This window comes from Budorcas taxicolor, chromosome X, assembly GCF_023091745.1.
Source record: "Budorcas taxicolor isolate Tak-1 chromosome X, Takin1.1, whole genome shotgun sequence".
Taxonomy (NCBI): Eukaryota; Metazoa; Chordata; class Mammalia; order Artiodactyla; family Bovidae; genus Budorcas; species Budorcas taxicolor.
In genome coordinates this window covers 140,378,997-140,405,427 of record NC_068935.1, presented here as the reverse complement: position 1 = coordinate 140,405,427, position 26,431 = coordinate 140,378,997, and the positions used below count along the sequence as shown (strand labels likewise).

At 52.0% G+C, this 26,431-nt stretch overlaps 1 protein-coding gene across 2 annotated transcripts; it reads right to left on the bottom strand.

Moving 5' to 3' along the window:
* Nucleotides 1–761: 761 nt before the first annotated feature.
* XG (Xg glycoprotein (Xg blood group)) lies at nt 762–26,404 on the bottom strand. Of its 2 annotated transcripts, XM_052663241.1 has the most exons (12): nt 26,251–26,404; nt 19,548–19,592; nt 19,079–19,102; nt 18,047–18,109; nt 17,084–17,143; nt 15,594–15,650; nt 15,181–15,240; nt 13,783–13,824; nt 12,451–12,495; nt 9,936–9,971; nt 7,270–7,380; nt 762–5,718 (listed from the first exon to the last, which is right to left on the bottom strand). In XM_052663241.1, the coding sequence occupies exons 1-12, from the start codon at nt 26,312–26,314 to the stop codon at nt 5,702–5,704; spliced, it is 624 nt and encodes a 207-aa protein (XP_052519201.1). In that variant the 5' UTR covers nt 26,315–26,404; the 3' UTR covers nt 762–5,701. The 2 variants fall into 2 exon arrangements, with proteins under 2 accessions (XP_052519201.1, XP_052519203.1); XM_052663243.1 differs by lacking the exons at nt 9,936–9,971; nt 12,451–12,495.
* Nucleotides 26,405–26,431: the final 27 nt, after the last annotated feature.

Sequence of the window (26,431 nt, the reverse complement as noted above, 5' to 3'; positions counted from 1 at the left end):
GACTCTCGAGAGTCTTCTCCAACACCACAGTTCAAAAGCATCACATCAAAACACTGCTTTGATTTTCAGTTGAGGGGAGTTTGGGGCATCTGTCCAACCGTGGACCATTTCTGGAGCCCCAGCTATTTGTGGACAGGCAGCTATCTTTGCCGCACACCTGTTCTAGAAGGGTGGGGAGGGAGGTGGCCAGGATAAAGGAGAGACGGCTGCAAAGCTCAGATGCGCTCATAGCTCTGCTGGATTCCGGGGAACACGCTGCGTTTATATTTGGAACTCCGGGGGACAAGCCTCCGTTAGGAAGATGGGGCTTGGGCGGACGCCAACCCACACCCACTGAAGCCTGTCAACACCCAGGCCCAGAATAGTACGCGATGTGAAATCGGACAAGCTGATTCTATGATTCCCTCTGGAGTCTGACCTGCAAATAAGCGCTCACGGGGTGGGACTGGCTCTTGGACACCTTGATCCTGTTTTCACTTTTCCCTGCGTATTCTGTTTGCTGGGAAATCTCAGGAGACTTTTCACCAGTGAGAGTGGGCTTCTTGTGGCTCAGACAGAACTTGCGCTTGAGCACAATGTGACTCCAAGGAAAGCAAAAGGGTAGCCCAGTGGTTAGGGGCCTCTAGTGGAGAGGACGCAGGTTCGATCCCTGGTCAGGGAACTAAGATGCTGCATGCTGTGGAACAAGAAAGGCTGAGCACAGCAACAAAGACTCACAGCAGCCAAAAGTTGAAAAAATACATATTTTTTAATGTCAAAGAAAGAAAGCAGAAAAGGTACTGAATTACCCCACCAAGACTAATGCTTATTCTAAAACCACAGGGCAGGTGGTGACTGTTTCCAGATGTGTGGGCTTCCCAGCTGGCACAGCGGTAAAGAATATGCCTGCAATGTAGGAGACTCAGGAGACACAGGTTCGATCCCTGGGTCGGGGTGATCCCCTGGAGGAGGAAAACGGCAACCCACTCCAGTATTCTTGCCTGGAGAATCTCATGGACAGAGGAGGCTGGCGGGCTACAGTCCATGGGGTCTCAAAGAGTCGAACACGATGAGTGGCTAATACTTTCACTTTCAAAGGAGATTTTATAAGAAGCCAGACGGTTAATGCTGTTTGCAGTGAAATGGATGGGCCTACAGAGTGTCATGCTGAGTGACGTGAGTCAGACATGGAAGGAGAAATATCATATGACATCCGTTACACGCGGAATCTGAAAAGATAGGGTACAAATGAACTTACTTAGAAAATGGAAGCAGACTCACAGACTTAGAGAATGAGCTTATGGTTGAGGGGTGGGAAGGATGGGGGAGGGATAGTCAGGGAGTCTGGGATGGACATGGACACACTGCTGTATTTAACATGCAGAACCAGCAAGGACCTGCTGGACAGCACAGGGAACTCTGCTCAATGCTCTGTAATAACCTGATGGTCACCAGGGGGAAGGATGGGGGAAGGGATAGTCAGGGAGTCTGGGATGGACATGGACACACTGCTGTATTTAACACGGAGAACCAGCAAGGACCTGCTGGACAGCACAGGGCACTCTGCTCAATTTTGTGTGGCAGCCTGGATGGGAGGGGAGTTTGGGGGAGAATGGATACATGTATATATATGGTTGTGTCTCTTGGCTGTCCACCTGAAACTATCACAACATTGTTTGTTAATTGGCTATACTCTAATACAGAAGTTTTTTTTAAAAAATAATGAAGCTAATGTTTTGGGGGGGGCGATAAAAGAAGCTAGAGGGTACAAAGAAAGAGAGAATTGAACAACAAAATGTTAGGAAACATTTGCTGAAAGTAAAGATGATTCTGCTACACACGGTGGCTCCTTTGATGTGAAGTACCGGAGATGCTGCAAATCTTGAATGTGGATCACAAGAAGTTTCAAGGAAACTGATTTCTGGGCACAGATAAAGGGGTCCTCCAAACCTACGCAAGAAACAGCCACCAAATCCACACTAAAGCACCCGAAGGAAGATAAAAGAACAGATCCTCTGAAACAGTCCTCAAAATGAACAAGACTCGCGGCAGTCAGAAGAAGGCACAATTTGGAAGTCAGATTGTATCACGTCAGCAGAAACATATGGTCACTAAGAGAGCTGCCTTGTCCCAGATATATATGTGTGTATACAATGCGCTGTCGCAGAATATTGAATGTCTAGTGAATTTTCCGTGGAAAGAAAGAGGAAAGTCTAGCCAGAGCCACGATAAAGATCAACTGTGCTCGTGGCATGCCACACGCCTACAGAATCCAAGCAGAAATACTCGCAGAAAAAATGCAGAAAGAACTCTTTCCCCCCAGCTTTACTGAGAGATAATCAACACGTAACACGGTAGAAGGTTAAGGTGTATATTGGGATGATGATACATTTCAGTGGGATGAGGATACATTTCAGTGGGATGACCATCGCAGATGCATTTCAGTGGGATGACCGTGGCAGCTACTTTTCAGTGGGGTGATCACCGTAGCCTTGTCTGACGTCTCCACCCTGTGACATCATTCTTTCTTTCTGAGGTGAGACTATTTAAAATCTTTCAAAATATAGGATACAGTTCCTTGGGGGCTCCAGGGATAAAGAATCCGCCTGCCCATGCAGGAGACTGCAGTTCAATCCCTGGGTTGGGAAGATCCCCTGGAGAAGGAGATGGCAGCCCACTCCAGTGTTCTTGCCTGGAAATTTCCATGGACTGGGGCGCCTGGAGGGCTACAGCCCATGGGGCTGCAAAGAGCTGCACATGACTTAGCGGCTGAACCACCACAGCCTCACCACCGTTTTGGAAGACAGGTCCAGTAACACTCGTTTTCCAGATGAGGTGACTGAAGCCCAGAGAGGTTACACAACTTGCCTAGGGTCACACAGCTCGACTTGCAGAAGCCAGACTGTGATCTCACGCTCTGGGCCTGAGTCCAGAGTTTAATCATGCCTGGCTTCCTGTACAACCTGTACAGACAAGCGAGATGCATTCCTCATTCTCGCGTTTAAATTAGGAAAAAAAAAAAACCTCACAACTATGTACCCCAAATATATTCATCTCCGTATGACTTTTTAAGGATGTCTTTAACAGAATCCCACAAACTGGGCAGATGACACAACAAATATGCATCTTCTCCTCGTTTCAGAGTCTGGAAGTCCAAGACCGAGGGGTGGGCAGGCAGGAACACCCTCTGAAGGTTACACAGGGCTCTGTCCTGGCTTGCGATAGCTCTTTGCTTTGTGGCTGGCCCGCTCCAAGCCACTCAGGTTCTTCTCCTGGTGTCTCTCTGTGTGTCTCCAAATTTCCCCTCTTACAAAGACACAGCTCATATTGCTTTAGAAGCCATCCTCCTGTTCTAACTCATCGTCTTAACTGATCACAACTGTCCCCGATCTTTTGACACATAAGGTTTCACTCTGCGATCCCAAGGGTCAAGACACCAGTGCATGAATTTTGAGACCTGTGTGTGTGTGTGTGACAGAGAGAGAGAGAGAGAGAGAGAGAGAGATTTGCTTTCCCTACATTAAGAGTTGGAGGTGGGTCAGCACCGTCGCATACAGTGGTTTATACTTGCAGAGGGTGTTCTCGGTTCATTTCTGTTTGAGTGTAGGCACTTTACAATGTTGGGTTACTTTCAGGCATAGTCTTCCTGGTGGCTCAGTTGGTACACGATCAAATGCCAATGCAACTGACCCAGGTTCCATCACTGATCAGGAAGATCCCCTGGAGGAGGGCATGGCAACCCACTCCAGTACTCTTGCCTGGGGAATCCCATGGACAGAGGAGCCTGGCGGGCTGCAGTCCACAGGGTCACGACGAGTCCGCTATGACTGAGCAACTAACACATAAGGCAATTTCAGTTATTCATGGAGACACACATCTATGCTTCTCCAGGTTCTTTTCCAGTATCATTTCATCACCACATTTTGCGTAGAGTTCCCTGCGCTGTACAGGAAGACCTTGCTGCTTTATCGATTTGACATATGGTGTGTGTCTCTTCATCCCAAACTCCTCATGTGTGCCTCCAGGCTTTCCCCTTTGGTGACTAGAAGCTCGTTTTGTATGTCTATGAGTCTCTGTTTTGTAAACAAGCTCATTTGTACCCCCTGTCTTAGATTCCGCACGTAAGTGATATCATATGGCATTTCTGTTCCGCACTTACTTCACTCACTGTAACACTCTCCAGGTCCCTCCACGTGGCTGCAAGTGGCACGGTTTCGTTCTTTTTCACGGCCAAGTAATATTCCATTTGTTTCCATGGACCACATCTTCTTGAGCCATTCCCCCGTCGATGGCCTCGAGCCATTCCCCTGTCGATGGACTCTCAGGCGTTCCACATCTTGGCTACCGTGGACAGTGGTGCAGTGAACTTTGGGGTGCAGGTACCTAAGGGGGAGCGCCCACGCGTGAATATCTAGGATTTCCGTGCATCATCTTTCTGCGTTCCAGACTCTAATGACCGTCTTCCTCTTTGGTTCCTATGCTCAAACCCTAAACGTTCCATCAGCATCCATCTCAGTCCATCAGACTACACTAACCTGCCCAGACCACCCACTCTCTCCTCTCCCCTAAAGAACGATTAAAACCCCAGCAAACAGCTGGTCTACTTTTTAGACGCTGAGGGTAGACAGTTAGCCCAGGAAAAAGAAAAGTACACACTAAGGAAAGCGCTGACGTTGCGTTAAGAACTGGTACCCACAGAGGATCCAAGACCAAAAATAATACCAAAAAAAGTCTGGACATCTCAAAATGTCTATCCCACGTTCTGAAAAAAAAAAAAAAAAAAGAGGAAGTAGAAACCATACAATTTCATGGCAAAAAAAAAAAAAAAAAACACCCCAAGATCGCTTCCCCAAGCAGGTTTCCGCATGATGGTCCTTGCATTTAAATTTCCAGAAATCCAGCCTCATCCTCTGCAGGTGATAATACTTTTGTGAGCTGAGACATAGTTCAAATGCTGCCCTTTAGGGTAGAAACACATTCATTCCTGATTCACTGGCGGTGGTGAACGGGTCCGGATTCCTGATGTTAGCTAAAGGTGGTTTAGTTTCCCTGGTGGCTCAAATGGTAAAGCAATCTGCCTGCAATGCAGGAGACCCAGATTGGATCCCTGGGTCAGGAAAGAGCCCCTGGAGGAGGGCATGGCAACCCGCTCCAGGATTCTTGCCCGGAGAATCCCCATGGACAGAGGAGCCTGGTGGGCTACAGTCCAGGCGGTCGCAAAGAGTCGGTTGCCACTGAGCAACTAACACTTTCGGTTTTTCAAGGAACCTGTAGCATCAGCAAAGCGTGTCTCCCCAGCTTGCTAGAAACCCAAGCAGCAGCTTCCATCCTTCGGAAGTCCTCCACGGCAGCCCCGCCCGAGACCCCCAGCTAGTCTCCTGGCTCCTCTGTTCTCTGACCACATCGGTGGCCCGTGGTCCCAGCAGGACACACTCCAGAGCTCAGACCAGAGTCGGAACCTCTCAGCCCGCGTGGCCGATGGAACCCACAGATCAAGCAATCTCTTTACAATCCACGATCCAGCTGTCCACCTCGTTCCCATCGGTGTATCTGAGGAATTGGGAACCCCCTTCTTTGTGGGGCAGCGCGTCTATTGCAAACAGAAGGGAAGACCCTCCAGGGCAGCGGGTGAAGCCAAGAATGAAAGGGACGTTCCACAGGATCGACAGGGTTGTCATCTGAACGGAGGCTTTCTCAGAGCGGTGGGTGGATTTTGAAGACTTCAGATAGTCCGTGGTTCTGCAAGGAAACATGGAAAGCAAGACAACATAGTTAGGGGGGAATAAAAAGCCAAAACTTCAGTGGATTGATCTTAAAGCACTGTTAATTTTTTTCATGGCAGACGCGGCAGAGGATGAGATGGCTGGATGGCATCACTGACTCGATGGACATGAGTCTGAGTAAACTCCAGGAGTTGGTGATGGACAGGGACGCCTGGCGTGCTGCGATTCATGGGGTTGCAAAGAGTCGGACACGACTGAGCGACTCAACCACAGCATCTGTGATGAGGTATGTGGTCCAGAATGTAAGTGGGTTTATTTTTTTCAGAAACTCTGCTTCACCCCCGGCAAACTTTCATTCAGGCTGGGGTGTTGTATAGACCAAGGCGCTTCCTGGCTAGGGTGTAAGTCAATACCACCCAACCACCAGCAGAGGGAGGCAGAGGGCAGCTATTGAGATTCTGAAGCTATTTCGTAGCTTCCTTTACGGGCGGTGGAAACCTCACTCTGGCAACACGCAGATAGATGCCGACATGAGTGGTCTCAGGACCAAAGCTTGAGAGAATCCAGATTAACCTCTGAGCTGTTGCTTCTTCCGCAGGGAAGCATCTCTCCCCGACCACCTCTTTAGCTACGGCTCTAGGAATTTCCTGGATCAGCAGCCAGGATCTCTGCTCCCCAGGGTAGCTCTCGGCGCTTGTAATTCTGCAAGCCCAGGAGCTTAGACCCAAAGTTGAAACAGAAGCCCTACCCTCCCCGCCCCCACTGCCCTCTGCACAAACTCATTTCCCTGGAGGTCGTGTTCAGTCATGTCTTGACTCTTTGCGACCCCGTGGACTGTAGCCCGCCAGGCTCCTCTGTCCATGGGATTCTCCAGGCAAGAATACTGGAGTGGGCTGCCATTTCCTTCTCCACGGGGTCTTCCCGACCCACAGATCGAATCTGTGTCTCCTGCATTGGCAGGCGGCCTCTTTAAGACTGAGCCCACCCGGGAAGTCTCATGGGCAGCAGAGTGATCCCATAGTTTTACAGATTGTACTTAAAGTTTGGAGGAGGAAACCGCAACCCACTCCAGTCTTCTTGCCTGGAGAATCCGATGGACAGAGGAGCCTGGCCGGCCACAGTCCACGGGGTCACAAAGAGTCAGACGACGCAAGTGACTTAGCACCCGTTTAAAATCATTATGAAATATTGGCTCTATTGTAGCTGGGGATGTTCCAAACAATGTATCCTTGTAGGTTATTTACTTTGTACATGGTAAGTAAGTAAGTGTTAGTCGCTGAGCCGTGTCTAATTCTTTGCGACCCCGTGGACTGCAGCCTACCGGGCTCCTCTCTCCATGGGATTCTCCAGGCAAGAATACTGGAGTGGGTTGCCGTCTAGCTGGTTCTTTTTCATCTCCTCCCCTCCATCTAACCGCTGCCCTCTATCATCTCCCCACTGGGAACCACCGGCTTGTGGTCTGTATCTGTGGGCCTGCCTCTTCATTCACTCATGTATCTGTATGCATTTTTAAAATCGGGCTTTACCAGCTAAGGCAGACACAAGTGGGGGAGGGGGGAAGACTTGCCGTTTGTCCTGAGACAGTTTCTCCTCCGGTTATAGTAGCTGACCGCCGCCCCGATCAGCGTCACCACCACCACGGAGACGATGGGAGATGCAATTTTCGCTATTGTGTCGCCTGCGGGAATCCAGGGGAACAAGACGGTCTCAGGAAAAACAGCGCCAGTGGGGACAGCGTGTATTGCCAGAGACTCCCCACTCACCCCCGGCTCCGGCCCTCCCTGCCCTCCTCTTCATGGGAAAAGGATGGAATTCATCGAAGGAGCTCAAAGGATGCATCCTGCTTTATGTAAAGGGTGCTCACTAACCACGTCTGGTCGGTCTGGGGCATCCAACGGTTTTGTACAGAATATATAGATATATATATATTTAATTTAATGGGTGTGTTTGGATGAATTTGTATCTTTGGGGACAGAAAATGTTGACTCATGTTCTTCAGTCGCTCAGTCGTATCTGACTCTGTGCGACCCCATGGACTGCAGCAGGCCAGGCCTCCCTGTCCTTCACCATCTTCCGGAGCTTGCTCAAACTCATGTCCATTGAGTCGGTGATGCCATCCAACCATCTCATCCTCGGTCGTCCCCTTCTCCTCCCGCCTGCCATCTTTCTGAGCATCAGGGTCTTTTCCAATGAGTCAGCTCTTCGCATCAAGTGGCCAAAGGATTGGAGCTTCAGCTTCAGCATCAGTCCTTCCAGTGAATATTCAGGACTGATTTCCTTTAGGATGGACTGGCTGGGTCTCCTTGCCGTCCAAGGGAATGCGTGTATAAAGTGCAGAGCAGCCCAGGGGTCACCCGGCCAGTTACCCCTGAAGCCCCCACATCCATCACATTGCATACTCTGGCCCCACAGATAGTACAGTTCCTGGGGGTCCATTCAGTCAAAACTAGCACAGCACCTCTGTCTCCTGTCCTGCCCGACGCCCACACATCTGTAGACCGTGCCTTGGAGATGTCCCATCCAGGAGCAGTCAATCTGTCTTCCAGCCCACCCCAGTCCTGGGTGAGTCCTCTGTCCTGGCAAAAGTGAAAAAGTCTTAGCTGCTTCATTCGTGTCCAACTCTTTGTGACCCCATGGACTGTAGCTGCACCAGGCTTCCTCTGTCCATGGGAATCTCCAGGCCAGAATACTGGAGTGGGCAGCCATTCCCTTCTCCAAGGGATCTTCCCAACAAAGGAATCGAATCAGGGGCTCTTGCACTGCAGGCGGATTCTTTACCAGCTAAGCCACCGTGGAAGGCCAAGAACACTGGAGTGGGTAGCCCATCCCTTCTCCAGGGGATCTTCCCAACTCAGGAATCGAACTGGGGTCTCCTGTATTGCAGGCGGATTCTTTACCAACTGAGCGATCAGGGAAGCCCCTGTCTTGCCACGGACTCCATGAATCTGTGTGTCAGACCTGATTCTTGTCTGGGGAGCACCTCCCCTCCCCTACCTCCAGTCCACGAGAAGGAAAGCACCTGTGGCCTTCACAAACGTCCTGCAAACACCCATGCGTTCCTGAAATGGCAATACATCCTGCAAACGGCAATACTGAGGCCCCGCCCTGGTGCTGGGCCTGACGGGTTAGAAAGACAGCTCTGTCCCTTTCTTCTCCCTCAAAGCCTTGGGGTCAGCTGGGCAGGTCCACCATCACCCTGCACTGGTGTCAGCCTCCAGATCCCTGAGAGGCTGGCCTCTGCCATCCCAGCGACACACAGCCGACGCCCACTGGCCGGACCCCAGGCCTCCCCTGCGCACCCGTGACGGAGCGGGCGGGGCCCTGCTGGGGCCTTCTCCAGGGGTGAAGGCTGTGGCTTCTCTGCTGCTCTCCTTCGAGGCTTGAGGTCAGCTGTGGTCAACGAAACGGGTGCCGGCGGTGGCCAGCAGGAGCTCCAAGCACCATAGCCGCGCTCGCAGAGCCTCAGGTGTCTTTCAACTCCGAGTCGGTCCCCAGAGCATCAGGCATCTTGTGGCTCCGAGATGGTCCCCAGACCATCAGGCATCTTGCAGCTCTGAGTCGGTCCCCAGAGCCCCAGACATCTTTCAGCTCCAAGTCGGTCCCCAGAGCATCAGGCACCTTGCAGCTCCGAGTCGGTCCCCAAAGCATCAGGCATCTTGTGGCTCCGAGATGGTCCCCAGACCATCAGGCATCTTGCAGCTCTGAGTCGGTCCCCAGAGCCCCAGACATCTTTCAGCTCCAAGTCGGTCCCCAGACCATCAGGCATCTTGCAGCTCCGAGTTGGTCCCCAGAGCCCCAGACATCTTGCAGCTCGGAGTCGGTCCCCAGAGCATCAGGCACCTTGCAGCTCCGAGTCGGTCCCCAAAGCATCAGGCATCTTGCGGCTCCGAGTCGGTCCCCAGAGCCCCAGACATCTTTCAGCTCCAAGTCGGTCCCCAGACCATCAGGCATCTTGCAGCTCCGAGTCGGTCCCCAGAGCCCCAGACATCTTGCAGCTCGGAGTCAGTCCCCAGAGCATCAGGCATTTTGCAGCTCCGAGTCGGTCCCCAGATCTCCTTCTCTGACCCCCGTGGGACAGACCCCGACCGGAAGGAGCTTCTGAACACCCACACAAAGAGAAGGTGGTCCCTGAACGCCCTCCGTAGAAACAATACTACGCCTGCCCCAGCCCGTCTGCAGCCACGTAGGGAGCCTGGCCCTCGGAAGGCCAGAATCCCCGCACCTGGGCCATACCTGGCAGGTTGCCCTGCGTGGAGTAGCCGTCTCCGCCTGGAAGGGGACAAGCACACGGTCACATGGTATTCAGAAGAGCTGGTCATGGGCTGCCTGCTGCTGGGAGGTGGGCATTACACCTCCAAGCCGGGGAGGGGATGGGGCTGAGGCTGTCACCTCAGGGCGTAGGGATACACACAAAGGGGTGCACAAGAAGCACACGCACACAGCCATATACACATATGCACACGCACACCCCACATACACACACAGACATATACACACAGGCACACACATCCCACATACACACACACCCCCATATACACACAGGCACACACACATCCCACATACACACACACCCATATACACACAGGCACACACACATCCCACATACACACACCCCCCCATATACACACAGGCACACACACATCCCACATACACACACACACCCATATACACACAGGCACACACACATCCCACATACACACACACACCCATATACACACAGGCACACACATCCCACATACACACACACACACACATACACACACATGCGCACACACACATCCCACATACACACACCCATATACACACAGGCACACACACATCCCACATACACACACCCATATACACATATGCACACACACATCCCACATACACACACACCCATATACACACATGTGCACACACATCCCACATACACACACACCCCCATATACACATACACACACACCCCCATATACACATGCGCACACACACAACATCCCACATACACACCCATATGCACACAGGCACACACACATCCCACATACACACCCCCCCATATACACACAGGCACACACATCCCACATACACACACACCCATATACACACATGTGCACACACATCCCACATACACACACACCCCCATATACACATGTGCACACACACATCCCACACACACACACCCATATTCACATATGCACACACACATCCCACATACACACACAGACATATACACACATGCGCACACACACATCCCACATACACACCCATATACACATATGCACACACACACATCCCCCACACACACCCATATACACACAGGCACACACATCCCACATACACACACACACCCATATACACATATGCACACACACATCCCACATACACACACACATCCCATATACACACATATGCACACACACATCCCACATACACACACACCCCCATATACACACAGGCACACACACATCCCACATACACACACACCCATATACACACATGCACACACACACCCATATACACACATGCGCACACACACAACATCCCACATACACACCCATATACACATATGCACACACACAGCACACATACACCCATATACACACATGTACACACACACCACACACACACTATATACACACGCACAACACACACCCATATACATGCACATACATACATGCAACATACCACACATACATCCCATACACATACACACACAACACACCCACACCCCCATATACACACATGTACACACAGGCAACACAGACCACATGCGTGCACACACAGCATCCTCCCCACGACACACAGCCATATACATGCATGTACATACATGCAACACACCACACATGCACACATATCCCGCACACCACACCCATACGCACATGCAACACATGTCTGCACACACAACACCACACACCCACAACACACACCCCCACATACACACATGTACATACATGCAACACACAACACCCCCACAACACACATCCACATGCATACATGTACACACACAGCCCCCCACATGAACATACATGCAAACCCCAACACATACATGCACACAAACATAACACCCCCACACACATGCAACACCCCACATACATACAGACATGCACACACAATACACTGACACACCCATATGCATACATGCACACCCGTGTATACACATATGCACGCATGTACAACACAAGCACACGCCCACACACACACATCGGCACAGCCATGTGCGCACACAAGCAGGCGAGCACACAAGCATCACAGGCACTGTGCCTGTGTGGGGATGAGGGTGGACACACACGTGTGTATCTCCACATGCATGTGCACAGTACACGCCTGCACATGTACACATGAATACACAAGAGCTGCACATACATCCCCATGCACACATCCGCCCTGACCCGCACACCCACAGCGCACACGCACGGGCACGTGTGTTTCAGATTCACACGCACGCATGCACAGACACACGGCGTGTAGGCGCATGTGGACACAGGTCCACATGTATAAACGCAGGCGCCCTCCCAGCCACAAGCGCACACATGCACGTGCAGGGACACACACATGCCCACACGCGTGTGCACAGGCAGTAACACGCATGAGCAAGCCTGCACTTCTTGGAAGGATTGCAACCCGCGTCCTAGGCAAACCCCTCCCCAGCTTCGGTGAGCAGTGAGGACACCGATCAGAGACCCAGGCGGTCAGGCAGCGCCCGCGCGGGGGTTAGCTCCTCAGCAGGAGAACTTCTCCTGGTTTGGCTTTTACGAAAGACCTCCTTTACCATAATTAATGCCAGGGGAGCCGGGTCTGTAGCGCCCTCCTCGTCCTGCAGGACAGAAAGGCCACGTGAAGAGGAAGGTAAGGCGCGGAAATGCCGCAGACATCCCCAAAGGAAGCTTCGAGAAAGACAGGACCCCGAAGCAGAGGCTGTGACACCCGGGCAAAAGCCCCACCCTGATTCTCCCCGAGCCAGAGGAAGAGACAAGCGTACCCCGGGACATTCCCTGGCCACACCGAGTGGGGCTGAGCTCACCTCGCAAGCTCAGCAGCTCTGCTAATGCCAGGGGCACACTGACCCCCAGCTGCAGACAGAGGGGGCCTGCCTGAGCTCAAAACCCCACTTCTCAGTGTGTCCAGGGAAAAGTCCAGTCCCCAAGGCCAGGAAGCATGCCCCACACAGGCAGCAAACAGTCATCTCAGTGACTGAGAAATATAGGACCTTTCTCCACACCTTCTTATGTCCAGAGGGCAATTTTTTTTTTTTTCTCCTGTTTTTGGCTGCAAGAAGGATATGCAGGATTTTAATTCTCTGACCAGGCACCGACCTCAGATCCTGCCAGTGAAAGCCCACAGTCCTACTGCCTGGATCAGTGGGGAAGTCCCCAGGGAGTAATTTTTTAAAAGCGATTCCCTGGGGGCTCAAGATGGTAAAGAATCCGCCTGCAATGCAGGAGACCCGGGTTCGATCCCTGGGTCAGAAAGATTCCCCTGGAGGAGGCCATGGCAACCGACTGCAGTATTCTTGCCTGGAGAATCCCACGGACAGAGGAGCCTGGTGGGCTACAGTCCACGGGGTCGCAAAGAGGCAGAGACGACTAGCCACCAACAACTATCTTTACAAAGTCTCACATGACTACTTTGTACAAAGTTTCACGTGGATTCTATCTCAGTTTAGGAACAGGAATCCAATGCATTTTGCTTTTCTGGCTCAACTTGCTCCCAAGTTCACTTTACAGCACCAGAGACCCTGTGGAGATTTCAAGATCCACCCCTCGCTCTGAAAAAAAGCTCAGTATTGACAAGAATGGAGTTTATTACTACCGGGGTAAATTCCTTTCGCTCTTGGCATAATGCATTATTTACATAAAGAATCCATAATTCCTGGGCTGTTCTCTGCCTAATGAGGCTTGCAGCTGGGGGTTCTGTGTCTTGTTACCTGGACAGCGGGGTGTGGGGTCAGCCCCTGGACACCTGGACGAAGCCAAGCTGAGGGTCAGCAGTGAAGCGGCCGACACCCGAGACCCAGGAGGAAGCTCTAATGGGAGCCCCAGAAAAGCCCACCCAGGCCCGCCACCCCCACGGGCCCCAGCGCTGCATGTAGTGGGCGTGTTACCGTAGCTGTCCTGCCCCGGCTGGTACCCGCCTCCGCCGCCTCCTGCAGGAGAGAAGAGGAATGTGATGGCAACTCGGAGCGTGCACCTTGGGGTCCAGCAGGCATCTGCCCGGCTGGCACCAAAGCCGGACACAACAGTCACCCCCAAAAAGCGTGCTTGTTGTCCAGTGGCTCAGTCGTGTCCGAGTGTTTGTGACCCCATGGACCGCAGCACGCCAGGCCTCCCTGTCTGTCACCAACTCCCGGAGCGTGCTCAAACTCATGTCCATCAAGTCCGTGATGCCATCCAACCATCTCACCCCCTGTCGCCCCCTTCTCCTCCTGCCCTCAGTCTTTCCCAGCATCAGGGTCTTGTCCACCGAGTCTTCTGGAGCTCTGTGGTAGAAAAGCTCAAGACCTTCCAGAAAATGCTCTAGGGAGTCCCTCCCGCAGAGTCCTGGCTTCTGGATGGAAAAGCTCATGCCACAGACAGCCCTTCAGAAAGCTGTGTGTTTTCAGAGATTACGCATACCCCCCCCCCCCCGCCCCGCCCAGTGCCGATCTAGGGCTTCAAAGTAAGACAGGCTTACCCCCCACCTCCAGGGACCCAGCTCTATCATGCTATATGTCAACTGCATCACATTAAATATACATTTTTTTGGGGGGGGGGGAGATACACAGAGACACATCTGCAAAGGTTTGTGTAGACACAACATCTGTGTAAAGAGAGATGTGTGTGTCTCCTTAGTCACTCATTCGTGTCCGACTCTCCGTGACCCCGTGGACTACAGCCCGCCAGGTTCCTCTGTCCGTGGGATTCTCCAGGCAAGGAGACTGGAGTGGGTTGTCATGCCCACCTCCAGGGGATCTTCCCGACCCAGGGATTGAACCCACATCTCCCGCATTCCAGGCAGACACTTTAACCTCTGAGCCACCAGGGAAGCCCAATAGATAACCATATATATATAAATATATGTTCAGATATACATATAGATAAATATATTTATATAGATATACATATCATATAGATAAACATAGCTATAGATACATATACACAGATACGGATAAAGTTATAGCTTCAGATATAGATAGATATGCATATAGGTGGAAATATAGCTACAGATAAAGATATGTGTCTATAGATAGACACATGTACACGGACATGTATATAAGTATGCGTGTCAGTGGAGGTATGTATATGTGTACACACACATGTGCAGACACATATTTACGTGGAGACAGCCCCCACTTCTAAGCAGCATCGGCCCTATGGCCGGTTCCGTCCACCTTGCAGACCGCACGAGTGGACAGCTTCAGGGACGCGCCTCCCGCCCGCCCCCGAGAGGTTGGAGGGGAGAGTCCACAGCCCACCACCTTCCTCGCGGGGGCTGGGGTGGGCTCACAGAAGCCCGCACGTACCTGCGGGCGGCCTGGGTGGGTAGCGGCCGCCGTCGATGAGGTCCGAGTCGCTCAGGAAGCCTGTGGACAGAGCAGAGGGCAGTCAGAGCCCGCGTTCCCGGGAGCCCCCTGCACACCCAAGCCCACGCATCAGGGGCGCACGGACAGCTTATGGAGAGAGGGGTTCCACAATGGGAGAACCAGTGCCAAAAGATCCACAGGTCGAAACCAAGACCCGATACAGCCACCATAAATATAAATAGAGGACGCTTTAAAAAGAATTGCTTTAAAAAAAAAAGAGAGAGAGCTTCTGCATATTTCAAATGCAACGCGTCTTTCACCATCGAGGACCAAATTCTCCAAAACATGTTCCGGACAGCGTCTTAGTCCTTCTGAAGACGCTTCTGGAGGTCGTCTTAGTCCTGAGGACTCACCTCCACTGTTACCAGGCTGCGGGCGAGGAGGCGGCGGCTTCGGCCTTGGGTAGATATCTGTCGGGAAACACGTGATTTCAGGAAAAGAGGGACAGCTTCCCGCGACGAACCATTTGCACAATACAAAAGGCCGGCATACAAGATGACGTTCTGGCTAATTTATCTTTGCTGTTCATCACTTCCACGGATTCTCTGGTGCTCAGAATCCCCAAGCATAAGGCTCGTTTTAAGCATTAGTTTTTAATGGAGTATAGTTGCGTCTCTAGTGGCTCAGACGGTAAAGCATATGCCGGAAATGCAGGAGATCCAGGTTTGATCCCTGGGCGGGGAAGATCCCCTGGAGGAAGGCATGGCAACCACTCCAGTATTCTTGCCTGGAGAATCCCCATGGACAGAGGAGCCTGGCGGGCTACACTCCACGGGCGACCCCGCCAGGCTCCTCTGTCCATGGGATTCTCCAGGCAGCAACACTAGAGTGGGTTGCCATGCCTTCCTCTGGGGGATTGTTCCGGACCCAGGGATCGAACCCTCATCTCTTAAGTCTCCTGTGTTGGCAGGCCGGTTCTTTACCCGCCTGGGAAGCCCACGTAACTCACAGGAAATAAATTCATTCCTGAGGGCCACCACCACCATTTTAAAGGCACTAGATTCTATCAGGCTTTAAAAACAAAAGCCAGAAAGCAACCTTCCTCTGTTCTGAAATGTGTCAGCCTCTGGAGCTCTGAGTCACACACGGTCCCCTCCCAAGCCTGAGGCTGGCCCCGCAGGCTGCCGGGTGAGTGAGTCTCCCAGGACCCGAGTAGTGACTCATCTTACAGGACGGCCAGCATCTATGATTCTCTGGGGCCCACAGGAAGGAAGCCCATGACCATATGTTCAACTCACGTTTCCCCAAAACACTGTAGCAAGAAATACCCCCCATTAGACAAGCAGAGACGTCACTTTACCGACAAAGGTCTGTATACTCAAAGCTCTGGTTCTTCTAATGGTCATGTAAGGGTGTGAGAGTTGGACCATAAAGAAGGCTGAGCATCAAAGAATTGATGCTTTTGAACTGTGGTGTTGGAGAAGACTCTTGAGAGTCTCTTGGACTGCAAGGAGATCCAACCAGTCCATCCTAAAGGAGATCAGTCCTGAATAGTCATTGGAAAGACGGATGCTGAAGCTGAAGCTCCAATCCTTTGGCCCCCTGATGCAAAGAGCTGACTCATTGGAAAAGACCCTGATGCTGGGAAAGATTGAGGGCAAGAGGACGACAGAGGATGCGATGGTTGGATGGCATCACTGACCCGATGGACATGAGTTTAGGCAAACTCCGGGAGATGGTGATGGACAGGGAGGCCTGGTGAGCTGCAGTACATGGGGTTGCAAAGAGTCGGACACGACTGAGCAACAATGACAACCACAAAGGCTTCATTCAGCCTCCATGACCTTCCCTGAGTTCCAGTGGGCAGGTTCAAAGCTGTTTTGAAATGAATGAACATTCTTACTTCCACCGTCGGGATTTCCAGGCTGTGGGTGGTACGGGGGCCTCGGCTTGGGGTAGATATCTGTAGGAAAACGACATTGCATGATTAGAAGAGAAAAATGTCCTTCGGTCAGAAGCAGCTTATAAAACAAGAATATATGCGTGACTGTACATTTTATGTTTTATTTACAGTTGGTGCTCATAAAGAATAGGTCACCATCAATAGGGTAAAAATTACTTAGTCACTAGAAGTAGAACCTCAAAAAACTATATACACACACTCACAAAACTAACTGTTTAGGGTTTGTATTGTATGTATTTTCTTGGGCCCCCAAATCACTGCAGATGGTGACTGCAGCCATGAAATTAAGATGCTTGCTCCTTGGAAGAAAAGTTGTGACAAACCTAGATGGTGTGTTAAAAAGCAGAGACATTACTTTGCTGACAAAGGTCCGTCTAGTCAAAGCTATGATTTTTCCAGTAGTCATGTATGGATGTGAGAGTTGGACTGTGAAGAAAGCTGAGCGCCAAAGAATCGATGCTTTTGAACTGCGGTGTTGGAGAAGACGCTTGAGAGTCCCTTGGACTGCAAGGAGATCCAACCAGTCCATCCTAAAGGAGATTAGTCCTGGGTGCTCAGTGGAAGGACTGATGCTGAAGCTGAAGCTCCAATCCTTTGGCCACCTGATGGGAAGAGCTGACTCACTGGAAAAGACCCTGATGCTGGGAAAGACTGAGGGTGGGAGGAGAAGGGGACGACAGAGGATGAGATGGTTGGATGGCATCAGCGACTCAATGGACATGAATATGAGCAAACTTTGGGAGATAATGAAGGCAGGGAAGACTGGCGTGCTGCAGTCCATGGGGTCCCAAAGACTCAGACACGACTGAGGGCCTAAACAACAACAAAGGCTTCTTTCAGCCCCTGTGACTGAGTTCCAGTGGGCAGGTTCAAAGCTGTTTCGAAATGAATAAACATACTCACTTCCACTGTTGTCGGGATTTCCAGGCTGCGGGTGGTAGGGGGGCCTCGGGTTGGGGTAGATACCTGTGGGGAAAAGCACCATTGCATGTTAAGAAGAGAAAAATGTCCTTCCGTCAGAAGCAGCTTATAAAACAAGAATATAAGCTTGACAACAGATTTTATTTTTTATTCACAGTTGGTGCTCATGAAATATAGATCATCATTGATCAGCTTAAAACTACTTAGACACTAGAAGCAGAACCTGAAAATTTAGAACTTGAGAAAAACTACATACACACACTTACCAAACTGTTTAGCATTTATAAGGTATGTAAGAAGCAAAGAAAAACTGTTTATTCCTTGAAGGCTTGGCTTTGATCCCTGAGTTGGGAAGGTCCCCTAGAGGAGGAAATGGCAGCCCACTCCAGTACTCTTGCCTGGAGACTCCCAGGGACAGAGGAGCCTGGTGGGCTACAGTCCATGGGGTTGCACAGAGTCGGACACGACTGAGCGACTTCACTTTGACTTTCCACTTTCATGCATTGGAGAAGGAAGTGGCAACCCACTCCAGTGTTCTTGCCTGGAGAATCCCAGGGATGGGGGAGCCTGGTGGGCTGCCGTCTATGGGGTCGCACAGAGTCGGACACGACTGAAGGGACTTAGCAGCAGCAGCAGCAGCACTGTGATTTTGCGATCCATTTCGTGAAGGACTTGGGCTTGCTTGAAACATCTGTCCATCAGTCACACCCTCCACAACCCTATCGTTGCTGTGGTTTAGGAGCTCAGTCCGACTCTTTGCAACAGTATGGACTGTAGCCCACCAGGCTTCTCCGTCCATGGGATTCTGCAGGCCAGAACACTGGAGTGGGTTGCCATTTCCTCATCCAGGGCGTCTTCCCGACCCCGGGGGTGGAACTCTCGTCTCCTGCACTGGCAGGCGGATTCTTCACCACGGAGCATCCTGGGAAGACGCGATAAACTCCTTCCAAAACATCAGCTTGCGGTGGGGCAGCCTGGTGTCTGTCCACTCTCCTGGGTCAGGTAGCCACTCACCTGAGCTTGGCTTCTTGGTCGGCTCTGTGGACAGAGAACATACGTGCAATAAACCAGGGGTTTTGTGCGGCTCAAATAAACCACCATTAAAGTCCTAATTTTTTTAAAAAAAATAAAAATCTCAAGGCACTAACAAAGATACGATCAGTTCAGTTCAGTTGCTCAGTCGTGTCTGACTCTTTGGGACCCCGTGGACTTCAGCGAGCCAGGTACCAACACAAATTCCATTCCGAGTTCGAGTTCGAGGGGGCGGGAGACTCAAAGGACGAAAGGGCCCTTCACATGCAAGCCCACCAGTGGCCCCTGGAGCCAATGCAAGCCCCTCAGGGTTCCCTGGAGCTGTGCGGAGGTTTGAGGGGTGGAGTAAACCTTCCTGTTTTTTCGTTAGGAAGTTGTCCTTAGGAAGGAATCCCGGCCCCACCCAACCCGGAGCGTGGAGGAGCTGAGGCGGGCTGCCAGATGCACTTACCGGGGTCATCGAGCGCATCAGCCAAATCAAAGTCCCCATTCTCACCTGGGAGAACACACAGGGCGTCAGTCACAGCGGGATGCAGCCGGCCACCCGGCTTTCCCCAGCTGCCCAGATATCTTCCCCAGCCAACCTCACTCCCACCACCCCGAGCTCAGCAAAGGAGAAGAGTTCCACCCCTCTCTCCAGCTCCCCAGCAGTGTGTCTCTCCAAACAACCTCTTATTCCTAGCTTCCCCAGCAGGCTCTGCCCACAGCAAAAGAGATCCGTGAAGGAAGATAACTGCACCCTCATCCTTTTTAAAATCAAACTATAGTTGATTTCTAGACTTCCCTGGTAGCTCAGCTGGTAAAGAATCTGCCTGAGATGAAGGAGACCCCGGGTTGATCCCTGGGTCTGGAAGATTCCCCCAGAGAAGGAATCAGCAACCCACTCCAGTATTCTAGCCTGGAGAACCCCATGGACAGAGGAGCCTGGTGGGCTACAGTCCACGGGGTCGCAAAGAGTCGGACACGACTGAGGAGAAGGGGGCGACAGAGGGTGAGATGGTTGGATGGCGTCAGCGACTTGATGGACATGAGTTTGAGTAGGCTCTGGGAGTTGGTCATGGACAGGGAGGCCTGCCGTGCTGCAGTCCATGGGGTTGCAAAGATTTGGACCCAACTGAGTGACTGAACTGAACTGAACTGAACTGGGTGACGAGTACTTTCACAGTGGATTTACGCTGTCGTGTCAGTATCAGATGTACAGAAAACTGATTCAGTTATGCTGCTAAGGCGCTTCAGTCGTGTCCGACTCTGTGCGACCGCATAGACGGCAGCCCACCAGGCTCCCCCGACCCTGGGATTCTCCAGGCAAGGACACCGGAGTGGGGTGCCATTTCCTTCTCGCACGTATACAAAAATTATTTTCCTACACATACTCATGTACCTATTCTTTTCTCACACACTGTTCGATTGTAGGTCATCGAAGTGAAAGTGTTTGTCCCTCAGCTGTGTCTCACTCTTTATGACCCCATGGACTATAGCCCAGCAGGTTCCTCTGTCCATGGGGATTCTCCAGGCAAGAATACTGGAGCGGGTGGTCATGCCTTTCCCCAGGGGATCTACCAGACCCTGGGATCAAACCCAGGTCTCCTGCCTCGCAGGCTGACTCTTTACCATCTGAGCCACCAGGGAAGCTCATGCAGTCAGCTCCTGACAACTTACAAGCCTCTCGCACCAGGCTCGTCCCTGGAGCCCCAGGCAAACTCCTCAACAATCTTCTCAAACCGGAGTGTCCAGCCACTCCCGGTTCTGAGCCTCTGCTACTTATCTTGTCCAGGTCTCTCCCTAATCCATTGCACAACAGCCTGGGCAGCACCTGGGTGTTTTCCGAAAAGGGCATCTGGCTGCCTCTGGGAACTAGAAGCCTCCAGAGCCAGGCTGCTGGCAGTAGGAAGCCAGGGTGCGCCCCTCTCCCACTGGCTCTGGAGACAAACCAACCGCCCCCACCCCACCCCACTCCATGTCCACTTCTCATTCCAGCAGCCTCCTTCGGTTTGCTGATGCTTCTCATGATAAACAATGCTAAGCGCCAAAGAACAGATGCTTCTGAACTGTGGTGTTGGAGAAGACTCCTGAGAGTCCCTTGGACTGCAAGGAGATCCAACCAGTCCATCCTAAGGGAGATCAGTCCTGGGTGTTCATTGGAAGGACTGATGTTGAAGCTGAAACTCCAATATTTTGGCCACTTGAGGCGAAGAACTGACTCATTGGAAAAGACCCTGATGCTGGGAAAGATTGAAGGCAGGAGGAGAGGATGAGATGGCTGGATGGCATCACCGACTCAATAGACAGGAGTTTTAGTAAACTCTGGGAGCTGGTATGGACAGGGAGGCCTGGCGTGCTGCAGTCCATGGGGTGGCAGAGAGTCGGACACGACTGAGCAAATGAATAACAACATCTGCGATGACTCGAGGTCACGGGGGAAGCGGCCCCTGGTTGTCATGGGTGTGGCGCTCTTTGCAGAGCCCTGAGCGTGACTCACAGCCCAGGCGGATTCCACCCAGGGGCCCCCCGCCCCCCTTGGCGTGGAGCCGGTCGTGTCCTGCAGGCCTGGCTGGAGTCTACCAGGCTCCCTCTGGTCTCCGGAAGGGCTGCAGCTAACAACCTACCTCCCCCGGCCGCTGCGCTGCGGAGTGCATCGCGGTCTAGCCCCCGCCGTCCTGTCACGGTCTAGCCCCGCCCCATCACGGTCTAGCCCCGCCCCCGCCACTGTGTAGCCCCGCCCCACCACTCTATAGCCCCGCCCCATCACTGTATAGCCCCGCCCCCCGAGGTTCGCATCTCTCCGAAGATGCTGATTCCAGGGGCTCGATGTCAGGGGGGGATGGGGTGTGGGAGACGCAGCTCTCCCGGAGCAGTTTTTTCCACCAGCTTTGTTTTTCCCCTCAGAGCCTAAGGACGGGGCTTGGAACACAAGATCTGTTTCCCATCTGCTTTCTTTAGCAGGCCCGGCAGTTTCTAATCAACCCCACATGTGCTCTGGGCTCACCACGCGGGTCCCCATGGCTGACTTCCTGGGAACCTGGGTTTAAAAGGACTCGGGCTGGTGGGTGGGAGGTCTTAGTGTCAAACCCCACACCCCCTTACCTTCCGAAAAGATCTATTTAGGATGGATTTTTAAAATATATATGTATATATTTTTATTTATGGCTGTGCCAAATAGTTGGCACATGGGATCTGATTCTCTGACCAGGGATGGGACTGGGGCCCCTTGCATTGGGAGCTTAGAGTCTTAGCCACTGGACTGCCAGGGACGTCCCAGAGGGATTTTCAAGATAAAACGAGCCTGGGTTGGGAAAAATCCCCTGGGAAAAGGGGGTGGCTGCCCACTTCAGTATTTCTGCCTGGAGAATCACACTCACAGAGGAGTCTGGCGGGCTACGGTCCATAGCCCGAACTCGCAAAGAGTCTCAAAAAGTCTCCAAGAGTGAGGCACAACTGAGAGATTTAGCATGCAAGAGATGGATAGATAATCAATGATAATTAGATGCACAGATCACAGGGAATAGATGGTAATTAGAGAGACGGATGAGAGATATAGTTAGATGTCAGGAAAATAGGCATAGGGCTGATAATAATTATATAGAAAAACAGAACATAGGATATATAAACTTAGATGATGGTTAGATTAGATGGATAATCAATGATAATTAGATATACGGATCACAAGGAATAGACGATAATTAGAGAGACGGATGAGAGATATAGTTAGATGTTAGAAAAATAGGTATAGGACTGATAATAATTATATAGAGAAATAGCAGATAGGATGTGTAAAAATAGATGATGGATACAGCAATAGATACGCTGATACACTCACAGATGGATTAACAGACACACGGATAGATACGACAGGTACACACTTAAATGGCGACTCTAATCCCATGGACGGAGGAGCCTGGAAGGCTGCAGTCCATGGGGTCGCTAAGAGTCGGACACGACTGACCGACTTCCCTTTCCCTTTTCCCTTTCATGCATTGGAGAGGGAAATGGCAACCCGCTCCAGTGTTCTTGCCTGGAGAGTCCCAGGGACGGGGGAGCCTGGTGGGCCGCCGTCTATGGGGTCGCACAGAGTCGGACACGACTGGGGTGACTTGGCAGCAGCAGCAGCAGCAGTGCTCAGGCAGGATTTCTCAGCCTCAGCAGTGTTGACATTTGAACCTGGATGACAGACAGCCTGCTCTGTGGGGCGTCCTGTGCCTTAGAAAACATTGAGCTGCATCCCTGAAAAAGTGAAATTCGCTCAGTTGTGTCCGACTCTTTGCGACCCCGTGGACTTTAACAGTCCATCGAGTTCTCCAGGCCAGAATACTGGAGTGGGTAGCCTTTCCCTTCTCCAGGGGATCTTCCCCACCCAGGGATTGAACCCAGGTCTCTCCGCATCGCAGGCAGATTCTTTACCGTCTGAGCAACCAGGGAAGCCCAAGAGTACTGGAGTGGGTAGCCTATCCCTTCTCCAGTGGATCTTTGCAACCCAGGAATCGAACCCAGGTCTCCCGCATTGCAGGTAGATTCTTTACCAACTGAGCTATGGGGGAAGCCCCAGGCCCCAGCCTGGAAGCCCAGGGCGCCAGTGGTGACAACCAAAAATGACTCCAGACAGTGCCAAGTGTCCCCCAGGGGGTAAGGTCACCCGTGGCTGAGCATGGCTGGCTGCACCTGGAGGTGTGAATTCTGCATCTCCTGGGTGAGAGACACGTCAGTACTAAGGGAACCACAGAACAGACATTCCCCCTGTGGCAGAGATCCTGGAGGCTCAACCTGACAGGTAATCAGATGGCCGGGGGGCTCAGACATCACCTCTCAAAGGGAATCCTGACTCCATGAGCATGGCCAGGATATTTCCCAAAATGCAGCTGCCTTGTCGTGGTTTGTCCAGTAGTCATGTATGGACGTGAGAGTTGGACTATAAAGAAAGCTGAGCGCCGATGAATGGATACTTGAGAACTGTGGTGCTGGAGAAGACTCTTGAGAGTCCCTTGGACTGCAAGGAGATCCAACCAGTCCATCCTAAAGGAAATCAGTCCTGAATATTCATGAGAAGGACTGATGCTGAAGCTGAAGCTCCAATACTTTGGCCACCTGATGCAAAGAGCTGACTCGTTGGAAAAGACCCTGATGCTGGGAGGGATTGAGGGCAGGAGGAGAAGGGGATGGCAGAGGAGGAGGTGGTTGGATGACATCACCGATTCGATGGACATGGGTTTGGGTGAACTCTGAGAGCTGGTGATGGACAGGGAGGCCTGGCGTGCTGCCGTCCACAGACTGTCCAACAGTCGGACACGACTGAACAACACCAAGCACCACAGTCACTCCAGCGCCCCATCCACCTACCTAATGAAGCTCTCGAACAGCCGCAACTGGGCTGGCGCCTTTGTTTACTTGTCTTTGGCGACTCTGAAGAGCTTCAAGATCTCAGTGCCCTGACCAGAGATTGAACCCTGGGCCACGGCCGTGAAAGCCTGGAATGCTGACCCCTGAGCCACGAGCTGAAGGCATCCGCCATCCAGTGGCTCCTGACGGATCAGACAGACTGGGCCTGGGAGGAGGCTGAGTCGCCTGCAGCTGCAGGTGAGCCCAGAGTTCTGTGTCACTGCCGAGGGAATAAAGGCTCAGACAGGTTTCGCTGGCTCCGCTGCTGGGCGGGGCTGCATAGAGAGAGAGCTTGGCCTCAATGGGCTTCCTTTAGCCCGGGTGTAGCTTCACAGAGAACCCACATCTCCCCACAAACAGAAGCTCCTGACCCCGTTTCTGCGTGTCCCACGTGCGGGAAGATGCTCAGACCGTGTGGATGCGTGGAAGGGTCTCCAGGAAGACCCTGGGCTCTGGGTGCCAGGATGGCTCACAAAACCACACCTGTTCCTAAATACCCGTCCTCAAACAGGTCAAACAGGATGTGTCAGAAGAGTGGCATCCAAACAAAACCTTTGCACTCCTAACCTAGTCATGTATGCATGGGAGACTCGGACGGTAAAGAAGGCCGAGCGCCGAAGAATTGATGCTTTTGAACAGTGGCTTTGGAGAAGACTCTCGAGAGTCCCTTGAACTGCAAGGAGATCCAACCAGTCCATCCTAAAGGAGATCAGTCCTGGGTGTTCATTGGAAGGAGTGATGTTGAAGCTGAAGCTCCAATCCTTTGGCCACCTGATGGGAAAAGCTGACTTATTGGAAAAGACCCTGATGCTGGGAAAGATTGAACGCGGGGGGAGAAGGGGACGACAGAGGATGAGATGGTTGGATGGCATCACTGACTCGATAGACATGAGTTTGAGCAAACTCTGGGAGATGGTGATGGACAGGGAGGCCTGGTGTGCTGCAGTCCACGGGGTGAAAAAAATCTCAGACACACTGAGCAACCGAACAGCAACGAGAGACATTGAAAGAAAATCTTTTAATTCCTAAACTCTGCTCAGTGTTAAGCCCCTCCCAATCCTCAATGCCTTAGAATTTGAATATCCAAAGGACAAAATATGCGTCTCCAGTTGCTATTAAATCCTGCCCTTCATGGGTTAATTATAGTTTCCTGAGTGAGGCCCCTCCCTGCCTCTGTTCCCCAGCACGCCAAGATGGGGAAGAGCCTGTACTGGAGTTTCGAGCGTAAACAACTCACATGCTTTTAATTTGCCAACCGGAGGGCTGACATTGAGGGAAAAAATATCTAAGAAAACGTGAACCGAGGCTGTCCTTCTTGCAAAACCCCGTCTCTGGCGACAGTGACTCGTCCCACAGAACCCAGCCGCATCTCAGCTCCGTGGTTGCCCTACACAAGCCACTCAGACTGTGGATAGAAAGCACGGAAGGAAAAACAATCTCAACACGCCCCAGGGACATGGATCACTTTTTCCATGCGTGCCACACCCAGAGATCAAAACCCGAGAACCGAAAAAAAAAAAAAAACCCCACCACCACAACTGGCTTCTAAGTGGGTCACAGATCTGGGTCCATTCCCTCAGACCCCCAAACGTGGTACCCGGTCCCCTTGTTTGCTGTTCACCGACCGCCATCAGACCGGACTCTGTCTTTCTTTTCTACACTCTGGCCATTTACAGCTGTTTCCTGAGAGGAAGTGGTTGGGGACGGAGTGTTTATTTTTTTCAGCAAGCAGATAGAAATGCGCACCCCAGCACGTCTCTCTCTGGGAGCCAGCCCTCCCTTACCTCGGACATGCAGCAGGACACACAGGAGCGTGAGGCAGAAGAGGAGATCCCGCCATGCCTCCATCCTTGGTCTCCGGCGGGCGAGCGGGTGGGCTGGGCAATCTGGCCACCCCACCCTCGCTGGGGGCTGCCGTGCTGAGTTCTGTCGTCCCGCTTTGAGAGGGAAACAGGAAAGAAAGAA

Coding starts and splice junctions, on each gene's coding strand:
- XG (XM_052663241.1), bottom strand. CDS start 26,314: ATGGAGGCATGGCGGGATCTCCTCTTCTGCCTCACGCTCCTGTGTGTC. Junction 19,593..26,250: donor TGTCCTGCTGCATGTCCGAG/GTAAGGGAGGGC, acceptor GTGTTCTCCCAG/GTGAGAATGGGGACTTTGAT. Junction 13,825..15,180: donor CCCACCCAGGCCGCCCGCAG/GTACGTGCGGGC, acceptor TCTCTCCTGCAG/GAGGCGGCGGAGGCGGGTAC.